Source organism: Sus scrofa, chromosome 5 (genome assembly GCF_054392235.1).
Source record: "Sus scrofa isolate SSC_HxYL_T2T_F1_AM1 chromosome 5, Sscrofa_HxYL_maternal_Yorkshire_Landrace_v2.0, whole genome shotgun sequence".
Lineage (NCBI taxonomy): Eukaryota > Metazoa > Chordata > Mammalia > Artiodactyla > Suidae > Sus > Sus scrofa.
In genome coordinates, this window is record NC_139387.1 from 111,526,948 (window position 1) to 111,539,620 (window position 12,673).

The window sequence follows — 12,673 nt, forward strand, 5'->3', positions numbered from 1 at the left end:
CACAGCATATGGAGGTTCCCAGGCTAGGGGTCGAATCAGAGCTGTAGCCGCTGCCCTACACCACAGCCACGCCAGATCTACTACCTACACCATGACTCAGGGCAACGCTGGATCCTTAACCCACTGAGTGAGGCCAGGGATCGAACCTGTGTCCTCATGGATGCTAGTAAGATTCCTTTCCGCTGAGCCACAAAGGGAACTTCAGATTTTTCTATTTTAGAAGTTGCAAAGACATTTAATAGAAAACTCTTATACTAACAATTTTATGAAACTGAAGTTTTACTTTCTGACCTGAAGCTAAATTAGATTTCTTGTCCTGGTATGTACCACTCATTTCCAATTATCTCTATAAATTCTTAGAACCAGGCATCCGTGTCATGGGTACAATATACCACTCTGGGAAGGATTACGGGTTCCAGACAAGACGACAATAAATAGGAGAAAAGTACCTAACTGGAATAAAAAGTGAGAGGTTACTGTAGAATTTCCTTTATTATTTATACTTGTTCAAAATACTATCGCTTGAGTTCTGCACAGCTCTGGCGGCATTACTTTCAATACAGTGAAATAATTAATGATTATTATTTCAAGATCTAATACCACTGGGCTCTCAGTTAAATAATAAACAACATGTGAACCACTGCAATGGGCTCCTCCATATTTTTCACCTTTTAAATTCTCAAATAAAAGCTTCTTTGTCATGCAGAGTTTCTCAGGTAACTGACACCTATGGTTAGTAGGTTTCCTCTTCCAGTCTTTTACTACGGAGTTTTAGACAGACTTAGACTTAAACTGAAGAGATTCGTAAGATCCCTGAGGATCCTAATTAATTCCATGGAATCGAAAATTCTTAAAGAAAAACATATTCTCTTACTAAAAAAATAATTACACACACATATACACAAATTAGAACTAGAGTTTGGTTTTTGTTGCTTTTTTTTAAAGAATACTTCACCACCTTCTACTTTTGCAGATTTCTAGTCTTGCCATTTGATTCCTAGGGGACCCAGATATAAACATACAGAATAATCTTTTCATATTATAGGTACCACTGCCAGTATTTCATCAATTTCTTGACGTGAACTGAGCAAAATAACAAACAAGCACACACTTAAGAGTCAATATTTATTCTGATTAATATTTTACAAAATTTTGACAGATTTAATTTATGTAAGGAGAGCTAATTTATTAAACACTTTACAGGTTTTTCCTTCCACAGAGTAACATGGTAAGTAGCAAAATAATACTTGGCACAGTTATAAATAAAGAAAATATAAAATAAAATATCCATAGCTTAAGTACAATAATGATGCTATTTTATGCCTATTAATATTTCAAATAAATTCCTGGGAACAACAAAAATAAGGAAAAAAATTCCAAAGAAGTAATGCATGTTCATAGCTAAGAAATAAGTTCCTATTTGCTAAAAGTATCCAAATTAGCTGATATGAACTATCCCCCAAAGGGTCACCTTCATATACAACTTAGAATAGGGTTAAACTGGTTCCACACACAGACCTACAAAATAACTAGACAGTACACTGCTGCATAGTTGGCTCTTGACCACCCGACCATTTCTCAATTATAGATTTCACTGGTGCTGTGAGATGCTTAGCACTAAAGCACTCACATAGCTAATATTTTCCATGTACTTATACATCAAGAGGTTTGGTGTGGTTTTTTCTTTTTTTTTTTCCCCTATTTAACTAAAAGACATCTCTTTTGCACTGAAAAGAATATTGTACCACAAAGAAGAAACATGGTAACAACACTCTCATCCAAACTCTGAGAAAACCACCACTGTATTTGACTGTTAATAAAAATGTAGTTGATAAAAATTGCAACTGAGTCTTCATGTGAAGTGGCTCAAAGTACAAAAAATTAAAACAAATTCTAGCCTTTTATAAATAACTTTGAATTTAAAAATTATCCAAAAATTCCCCCCAATTAGTAGTCAAAACTAGCAGAGACATTTGTAAAGGTAACCAATTTTGTACATTCTATGACAAAATGGCACAATGCTATTGCCGCCCCACACCCATCTCGTCCCTTTTCAAAAATAAAGTGTGTATGCCAATTTTCTAATATTAAAACACTCACATACACTAAGGGTAATCTTTTTGATGTATGACTGATGGTCAAAGAAACTACTATATAAAAATGGTACTTGGAAATACTGAACACCCACTATATACATTTTCACTGCTCCTCGTACTAAGGCAAGGGGCGGGTATGCCACTAGATTGCTTTAATACCTGTAATCTGCAGTTTACAGAGAATACTAATTTTTCCGAGCATCAGACATGCAGTGAACTTGCAGTATATAATGCCTATTAACAGCAATATTGAACACCACTAGAAGCTCATTAGTTATCTCCCTTTTCTTTTTGGTTGGATAAAATGAAATGAGCAGCTTTAAATACGCTAACACATAGAGACACAGAGAAAACTATTTGATAAATTATTTATATACATACACAATCTTTACACTGGTCTAGGATCTGTCACCAATCTGACCGCTTTTTCCCACCCTCCCGCAGCCCCTTCCCTCTCACACGTTTCCCACAGGCTGCTCGAACCACAGTTTGCTACAGCACTTAAGAGGACTAAACCAAGTCACATTCTGTAAACAATATTTATGCAAGTCGTGACGAATAAGAGTTCACCATGAGAGTATGGAAATGCTGCAACAAAAACTGATCAGTGCATCATGTTGAACAATTAGGAAATCTTTCTGAAATGGTTTCAGAAGGCAGTAGCAAATTTCAAAACAGTCAATATTGAGAAAATTGAAACAATCTTGGGGGTAAAATTCTTTCTGATAGGTTGTTTTTTAAAAATTAGAATATACCATTGCTTTTCTTTTATTCACATGTGCTATATATACAGAGATCATGCACCATCTTCAGCTAGATGCCATTATTTTGTCTACAATTTATTTTGCAGTATTTCCACTTATCTCTATTACTGAGAATTTTGCATTAACTTATCTGTCCTGCGTTTTTTAAAAAATAGCTCAACGCTTAAAAACTGGACTATCTGCACATCAAATTAAATTCTAATTTATGCTTTACTGGATAGTGTGTGCTAGTATACATTCTATGAGGTGTAACATGCACTTAGCAGGGCTTTTAACTGGAACAAAATAACATGACTTACTATACTCATGCAAGTGCTTTATTATCAGACCATAAAACCTTAGAGCAAGGTTGCTACAAATTATTTCACTGAACTAGAAATATATCAGCGTTGCAACAGCTGATAGCAATAAAATGTTAGCACATTTTTTGTGAACATTATTTTCTTGTGCCCTTGAAGACACATTACAGTAGATCTCTAATAAAACCACATGATTTTTATCACAGTATTTACATGTACATTCTAAAATGTACATAATACTAGTCTGAATCAATTTATGACAACTCTCTTGGAATTAAATGCAATACTAATAGTAAATTGCATCATAAAGTTTAGTTGTATGCCATAAATTTAGTTTTAGATAGAATCGAACATTTCCGATCGTATACCACCAGTCTGTCAACAGAATAAGTTCACCATTTTTTCATGAAAAAATGTTATGAGAACAAAACCGAAAAGCTGAGTATGTTGTGAATTCCCACAGTGAGAACCATTAAAATTCTTAAGATCTTTATTCTTCCCAGAAGTGGCAGTGTGTTCTGTCCATGTTGGCTTTCGTTAATAAAAGCGTTGAAAGAAAGACTGTAAAATTCACTGTTAGCCCTACGTACAGCATGCTATTTGTTCAAAGGATGTGGATTCGAGTGTGAGAGAGACACGGACAGACACAATTTTCAGGCACCACTCAGCAATATGCTTCACAGGATAAAGATGCTGCTACACGAGCTGGTACCCAGATCCTGATATTTGGTCATATTCTATTGTATACTGCCTGGTCCAGTCCACAATAACAGGACGAAAGAGGCCACAGCATCGAAATTCAAAGAAGTCTATAATATTCCTTACACATCCATGGCTAAACATCCCCCACCAGAAAAAAAAAAAAAAAGAAAGAAAAGGAAAAAAAAAAAAAAGAGAGAGAAAGTCTATTAGTACAATGACTTAATATATAAGTTTAATACAACTTTGATGTTAAATATTTTTTTTCTAAATGTAAAAACTCAGGTTACTTGCCAGGAAAAAATTTGTTTATAACTCTACAAAATACATATGCATTCATGTTTTTTCACAGCTTTGACAACACTGATGTTTCACACAATTATATTTTAAAGTTATTCAAATTTGCATTTTTTTCATTCCTGTGTCATATGTAATTTTTGATGAAACCTTTCCTTGATTGGTGGCTCTTTGGCAAAGAGACAAAATATATCCAAAGTTGAGACAGTAAAAGACAAAATAATATGTATAGCATAAATGTGACAGTTATCTAAGAGTAACAATTTAAAAAAAAAGAAATATCAAACAAAGGTCCCAGAATTTTAGAATATCTTCAGGGAGTTCCCTGGTGGCCTAACAGTTAATAATCCAGTGTTGTCACTGCTGTGGCATAGGTTTGATCCCTGACCCAGGAACTTCTGCATGCCTCAAGCACAGCCAAAAAAAAAAAAAAAAAGAATATCTTTAGAAAACCAGTAAGTTCTATATCTTATATAATAATTGTACCTATGGAAGAATTCTCAAAACTATCCAACTGACTCTTATTTTTACTTTTATTTAAAGGTATGCATGCTTTCAAGAAGCATGAGACAATTAATAGCACCACCAAACCTTGAAGCTAGTAAACAAGTAACTTAAATAAAACCCAAAGTTTAAACATTTCATATAATCAGGAAACAATCATTTCTTAACTTCCAACTGAATGAAAAATAAAAATATGCATATAAATAAAAGAATAGGACAATTTCTTCAATAAATGGTGTTGGGAAAACTGAAAAGCCACATGCAAAAGAAAAACTGGACCACTGGACCATTGTCGTATACCACACACAACAATCAACTCAAAATAGATTAAACTAGAATATAAGAAGTGAAACCAGAAAACACAGGTGTCCTTGACATCAGTCCTGGTAACGAATTTTTCAATCTAATACCAAAAGCAAAGGCAACAAAAGCAAAAGTAAATGAGACTACATTAAACCAGAAATCTTCCGCACATCAACAAAATGAAAACAGAACAGAAAAAACATTTGTAAACCATGTATCTGATAAGGAGCTAATATCCAAAATACATAAAGAACTCACACAAGCACAAAAAAGCAAATAATCCAATTAAAAGACTGGCCATCTGAACAGACATTTTTCTAAGGAAGCCATACAGAGGCCCACAGACAAAGGAGGAGATGCTCAATCAACATCACTAATTTTTAGGAAAATGCAAATCAGCACCACAATGAGACGTCATCCCTCACCTGTTAGAATGGCCATTATCAAAAGCAAGAAGTGACAAGTATTGGTGAGGATGTGGGGGAAGGGGACTCTGGTGCACTACTCGCAGGAATGCAGACTGGTGCAAGGCAATGTGGAAAACCGTAGGAGATGCCTTAGAAAAGCACAAAGAGAACCACCGAATGGCCCAACAATGTGCCTTCTGGGTATGTACCCAAAGAAAATGAAAACACTAACTTGCAAAGCTATCTGCGACCTCCATGTTCACAGCAGCGTTAGTTACAACAGCCAAGATACAGAAACAACCTGGGTCTCCATCGATGGAGAAAAGACTGAAAAACGGGATACACACACAGAGAAACAAAACGCAACCATTTTACAAAAGGAAATCTAGCCATTTGTGACCACATGGCGGGACCCTGAGGGTCAGACAAAGATAAAAACCACACAACCTCACCTGCATGGAATCTACACCAACAAACCCACAGGTCACAGGTAGAGAGAACAGAGGCTGGGGCGTGGGGGGGCGGGGGTGAGACAGGAGAAGGGGCTCAAAGGTCAAACCTCTAGTTCTGAAATAAGTCAGTCCTGGGGACGTCACGTACAGCACGTGACTACAGTTAACACTACTGTACATGTGAAAACAGCTAGGAGAGAAGATCTTACAAGTTTTCATGACAAGGAAAACATTTTTTGCAACTAAGTATGGTGACGCGTATCAATTAGATTTTATTGAGGTAACCATTTTACAATATATACAAATACCAAACCATTATGTAGTATGCCTAAAACTAATACAATGTTAGAGTCAACTATACTTTAATTAAAAAAAAGAAAAAGAGGAGTTCCCATCACAGAGAAGTGGAAACGAATCCGACTAATAACCATAAGGTTGCAGCTTCGATCCATAGCCTCGCTCAGTGGGTTAAGGATCCAGCACTGCCATGAGCTGTGGTGTAGGCACAGACTCGGCTTGGACCTGGCATTGCTGTGGCTGTGCTGTAGGCCGGCAGCTGTAGCTCTGATTAGACCCCTAGCCTGGGAACCTCCATGTGCCTCGAGTGTGGCCCTATGAAGGGGAAAAAGAAAAAAATGAAAAAAAAAGAAAACTAGGTGTATGGAGCGTTTTGTGTCATTCAAAGAGCAAATAAAACAAGTAATTTGCACCAAAAAGTCGCTGCTCTAAAGTCTGGGAAACTTCTCTAAATAGTGAATTTCAATAGACTGTAATTTTTAAAATCTTACTTCAGTTTTCTGGAAACATTCTTTTTTTTTAACAAAGATCTGTAAATTGATGGAAAAGCTACAGAACAAATGTTAAATGTTAGTAGGTCAATAAAGTTTGAATTGTATAATCAAGAAAAAGAGGAATATCACAAATTTATATATAGTTAATGCGATGAATACTAAAGTTATGGTAAACTAACCATGCTTCATCTGGCAGAGATCTCGGCATTTTTTATGTTTTATAAGCTATTTTTTGATGCACTGCTAAGCAAAAGAAACAGTCCCTGTTTCATATCTTATTAACATGCTTAAAGAAAATGTTTCTCTTTGATGTACTCACTAGATACCTGCTGAGTTCACGTTAGTAAGGAACTTCACGTACCCAGAGAAAACCTTAAATTCGCAGATTGTACGTACTTGAATGGGCTTTCGATGGACGTTGTTGTGACTTTAAAGTGCTTGTACCGCCTGGCATTCATTCTTTCATTTGTAGTTATGCCTAAACACGATATCTAAAGGGGAAAAGAAGGCAAACCATTAACTCTGAATATTTAACGTAAAACAAATTATTTCTCCAGAGGATCAGGATGGAGAGAAAAATGACAAAGTCGGATTTTGGCTTTCCATCAGGAGATCATCAAGCTGGTTTACATATCATTTGACTTTGTGAAAAGTAGGTGGTTAAACAGGGAAAATATTTTAAAACAGGTTGCTTGGCATTGTGCATGTAGAAAGACAGACATAAAGTACATACTATTTCTCCAACAGACTCTTTAAAAAGCAGTCTTTTTAGGAGTTCCCTTCGTGGCTCAGGGGTTAACGAATCTGACTAGGAACCATGAGGCTGCAGGTTCGATCCCTGGCCTCGCTCAGTGGGTTGGGGATCTGGTGTTGCCGTGAGCTGTGGTGTGGGCCGCAGATGCAGCTCGGATCCCGCGTTGCTGTGGCTCTGGCATAGGCTGGTGGCTACAGCTCCGATTGGACCCCTAGCCTGGGAACCTCCATATGCTGCGAAAGTAGCCCAAGAAATGGCAAAAAAACAAAAAAAAAAAAAAATCAGTCTTTTTAAAAAATAATCCTGATTTTAAAAAAGGACTTGAATAAAGACATACTTGTAGGTGATAAAATATTACTATTAAAAAACACACAAAATCAATGGCACCATCAATCTAAGCTCACATTTACATTCAACTGGATGTATGTAAATCAGGAAACTGAAATAAAAAGTTTTGTCGAGAGTAGTACTCAAAGTCAAAAATTCATAGCACAAGGGGGAGGAGAGGTGGAGGGAAAGAGGGAAGAAGAAGAGTAGATGGAAACGTGATTATAAAGAGAATACACTGTTATCTTTTAAGCAAGGAGTGAAATTTTAAGAGTTCTCGGCATGCTAAAGAACAAATAATGAACCTCTGCACATACCTGGTACATCTGACACATGAGCAGGACAGCCACCCACATGAAATGAAAAACACTGTTCAGAAACATCCAGAACATCCACGGGGAACATGTGGCAATTTGAGTAATATACGTCCAAAATCCATCCTTGGTGTAACTGGTCTCACAGTGGAGCCCCCAGTCTAAAATCAGAGCAGCAGTAGTCAAATGTATGCAGACTTTGTGGTAAGGACCGCTTGGAAAACATGACACAAGAATTTGATGGGAGTTCCTGTCGTGGCACAGTGGTTAACGAATCTGACTAGGAACCATGCGGTTGTGGGTTCGATCCCTGCCCTTGCTCCGTGGGTTGACAATCCGGTGTTGCTGTGAGCTGTGGTGTGGGTTGCAGATGTGGCTCAGATCCCGCGTTGCTGTGGCTCTGGCGTATGCCAGCGGCTGCAGCTCCCATTAGACCCCTAGCCTGGGAACCTCTATGTGCCGTGGGAGCGGCACAAGAAATGGCAAAAAGACCAAAAAAAAAAAAAAAAAAAAAAAAAAGAATTTGATGACTTGCAATGCAAATATTTTTATACTCTTAAATAATTTCATTAACTATCAGTGAAAAAACATATCAAAAACAAATGGAAAAAGCAGCAGTCAACATTAAACTGGTACTGTAACAATACACAGTTATTTGATTAGTATTGCATTCATATACTCCTTACAAAAAGTTTCCTTTATACAAAGATAAGATGATTTACACACTTGGGACGTCTTTGGAAGGGAGGCATATAACACAACAAGACCACCTTGGTTTGTGGGGCTGGTTTGAAACCAAAATCTACTCTTTGGGAGCTGCTGCCATAAAGAACTCATGTCATTGGCAGGACTATGCTCTCTCGCAGGTGTGTTGGGCCAGAGATTAAGTCAAGAGCGCTGAACACATCTTTCTCTCCACTCATCTCCATTTGAGGAGGTAGCCTCCTTTTTCATTAGGGCAATAACAGAGGTTATTATTAATATCTGGAGGAGGAGGAGGACTAGGACATCATCCAAGACTTCTTTTTAAGTCAGTATCTAATATATATTTAAGTACCATCAAGCCCTGAGGGGCAGTAAATAATATTTTCTTTTAAACTCTTTCCAAATTGTTCTCAATGCAAAACAAACCCACCATTTCTTCTAAAATAACCCATATGACCGAGTGAATAATAGCATATTCTTAACCTTTTAAATATTCTCTAGTAGGCAATAATATACCTGACTCTTCAAAATATTTCAAGTTCTATCCAAACTTAACCTCAACTATATTCCTGGCTGTCTGGTAAGAAAGAGCAACTGGAGTTCCTGTCGTGACAGCCTAAATGAATCTGACTAAGAACCATGAGGTTTCAGGTTCGATCCCTGGCCTTGCTAAGTAGGTTAAGGATCTGGTGTTGTCCTGAGCTGTCGTGTAGATCACAGATGTGGCTCAGATCTGGTGTTGCTGTGGCTGTGGTGTAGGCCAGCAGCTACAGCTCCGATTAGACTCCTAGCCTGGGTAGCTCCATGTGCCGCGGGTGTGGCCCTTAAAAAAAAAAAAAAAAAAAAAAAAAAAAAAAAAAAAACTAACACAATTACAGAAATTATAAACTACTAGAGTAAAGCAAGCATGTGATGTGAAAAATACTTGTGTATTTTACTCAAAGCTTTTCAAAGCCTATTAAAGGACAGTGCGTTAAACATATTTGATAGTTCTACACCCATTTTTAACTTATGCTTCATTGCAGTAAGGTGACCCAAACCTTAATTTTTAGTTAAAAGACATCTGTCATTATCACATTTTTCTTTTTTTTGTCTTTTTGTCTCTTCTAGGGCTGCACCCACGGCACATGCAGGTTCCCAGGCTAGGGGTTTAATTGTAGTTGTTGCTGCTGGCCTATGCCACAGCCACAGCAACGCCAGATCTGAGCCGTGTCTGCGACCTACACCACAGCTCACGGGAACGCCGGACCCTTAACCCACTGAGCGAGGCCAGGGATAGAACCCACAACCTCATGGTTCCTAGTCGGATTCATTCCCCACTAAGCCACAATGGCAACTCCATATTTTTCATTAATATGGTAAAGCATGAGTATGCAAACATTTAAGAAGATAAAAAACTAATTGTACTCACAAGAAATACAACCATAAATCATCCAGCAGATCATAAAAAGCAAGAAGAAGAGGTAGCCCATAAAGTATCTATGGTTGCCTGCACCTAAAAAACAACACAGAAGTAATTTTTTTCAGCTAGGGAAAAAAACAACTGGAAATACACTTGGGACAGGGAGAAGGTGGCAAAATGTTATAAAAAGCGAGATACGCCTTGGAAAATAGTCACATGTTACTTTACAAAATGTTCTTCAAGAAAGTAAATGTTTCAGTGAAAGTCTTAAAAGAATGCTTATTGTTTACACACAAAGATGCAGTGACTGAAACGATATTCATTCTGAGGTCAAGAGTCTTAATCAAACGAATCATAATTCTGAGCATTAATTCTACCACTTGATTTGAGGTTTAAATCACCTTACTTTACCTTCACTTTGATAAACTTTATAATCCAACTTTTTATTTTCATTTATTTATTTTTTTATAATTTTGCTTTTTAGGGCTGCACTTGGAGCGCATGGAGGTTCCCAGGCTAGGGGCTGAATCCGAGCTGTCACTGCTGGCCTATGCCACAGCCACAGCAATGTGGGATCCGAGCCACATCTGTGACCTATACCACAGCTCATGGACGGCATTGCCAGATTCTCGGCCCACTGAGCAAGGCCAGGGATCAAACACACATCCTCATGGATCCTGGCCAAATTCTTCCTCTGCACCACAACGGGAACTCTATAACCCGGCTTCTTAAAGGCTTCTCCCCAACAGAGGCGCGGAGCCTCTGCAATGCCCTGAGCTCCCTCGTAAGTCCCCGGCCATCTCCCAGACCGCTTAGCTCATTGCCTCGGACTACACCGCTCCTGATCACTGAGGTATGTGGAGTGCTTGTACGTCCTTCTTCTCTGCCTCTGTACATAAAACCTTCCCACTGTTTTTATTGCCTTACTTTCTCTTTTTGACTGAAGAGCAGTACTATCTGCCTCCTTCGTGATTTCACTGTTTCCAATGGAGAAGGCGGGAAAGAACAAGCGCTAGAGAAAATGGACAGAACAGTCGTAACAATCTTTTCTAGACACTGATTTGGTCTTTTTCCTCTCTCACAAGTGAGCTTATGTTCCGCCAACCAGAAAATAACTGAGGAAATGAGGGTTGGTGCAAGGTGCAAGAAGGAACCTTTTCTGTCTACTTTAATATTGTACTTCATGAGTTACCTACAGGAACTTCAATCAACAATACATTTAGAAATTTCTAATAAAACTCACCTACACAGTTACCCACCCACGGGCAATGATGGTCGAACTTCGCTATGCAGCGGTTGCACACACCACAATGTTTGGACCGCACTGGTTTCCGTATCTGTTAACAGGCACGTTAAAAGATTATGAAAGACACTATACCTAAGAGAGGAAAGCTGAACATTTATTTTCCTCAAAGTACAGTGATAAAAAAAACTTGTATTTTTTGAAAAGGATTATACCAAGGTTTCCAAAGGAAAAAACCAAACAAAATCACTTGTTTTAATAAAACCACCACAACAAAAATGAAAATGATAAGGCCACTGTAGAATATAAATTCCTAAGATGGGGCAGAACCATCACTTTACAAAAATAATTCAGAATCACAGGCCAATTTGCTGTTGCAATGAATGGTACTATACTTAATGTACAACCCTTAAATTTCTCAAATATCACTCTTCAGCTTTCTTAATGAAAATTCACTGCAATTAATGGTCAAATACGGGCTGTTGCTTAATGAAATGAAACTGCTCCTCAGTAAAGGGAAGGTCAAGTTAGAAGTGAATAAAAGAAGCTTTTAAAATTCCAACCAATAAGAAAATGTCTAAGTTAAAAAGCCAGCCAAAAAAAACAAAACAAACAAAAAAACAAACAAACAAACCACAAGAAACACCCCCCCCCCCCAAACTAAAACCAATTAGCATACCTATCTTTCTTTCAGGGCCTCCTGAGATCTCAGATCTCAGGCAGAATTTCCCTGCTGAACTGCACGACCTTATATAAGAAAGTACAACATGCTGAAGAAGTTTACGTGGTCTCTATTCCATTCGTTGCAAAAAAACATTAAATACATCTTTCGGCTCTTGACAGGCAATAAAGAATTCTTGTCTATGATGACTTACTGTTTTAAGTGTTGCGAGATGTTTTTCTCTACATTACTCTAAATCGGTCAAGTTAACACAAGGACTTTAGTAGTTTAAAGTGATTTTCAACGAGATGCTAGTCCCATTGATGGATACATGACAAAAGCAAGCATTATTAACTCTTACCAGAAACAAAATTTATAATTTCATTGGTGTTTCAATAAAAGCAATGCTATCTCCTCAACAGTTTGCATAAGGTTATAAACTGTTTTGCAGTACTAAGAAAAAGGCCTACGTATGCTATGTAGTTCTTCCGTGTACCAAAATAATCTGTGACCCAAGAAAAGGCTAAGTTATTCTTCACCAAGATACGAGACAACATCTATTAGGAGAAGGAAGTAAGATATAGCAAACTCTACCCTTCCTTTCAACCCTCAGCTAAGTTTCCCCTTTGGGCAACACAGGTCAATGAAAACTCAC

The 12,673-nt window shown here is 37.7% G+C and overlaps 1 protein-coding gene across 5 annotated transcripts in view; it reads right to left on the bottom strand.

The window, feature by feature from the left end:
* Nucleotides 1-1,111: 1,111 nt before the first annotated feature.
* Nucleotides 1,112-12,673, bottom strand: part of ZDHHC17 (zinc finger DHHC-type palmitoyltransferase 17) — a 93,692-nt gene continuing 82,130 nt past the window's right edge. For all 5 annotated transcript variants that reach the window (XM_084957792.1, XM_084957796.1, XM_084957795.1 and 2 more), the window contains 5 exons: nucleotides 11,358-11,451; nucleotides 10,124-10,207; nucleotides 8,011-8,168; nucleotides 7,009-7,103; nucleotides 1,112-3,994 (listed from right to left, as the gene is read on the bottom strand). In XM_084957792.1, coding sequence (XP_084813918.1) covers nucleotides 3,856-3,994; nucleotides 7,009-7,103; nucleotides 8,011-8,168; nucleotides 10,124-10,207; nucleotides 11,358-11,451 — 570 coding nt within the window. In that variant the 3' untranslated portion in view covers nucleotides 1,112-3,855. The remainder of the gene's footprint in view (nucleotides 3,995-7,008; nucleotides 7,104-8,010; nucleotides 8,169-10,123; nucleotides 10,208-11,357; nucleotides 11,452-12,673) is intronic.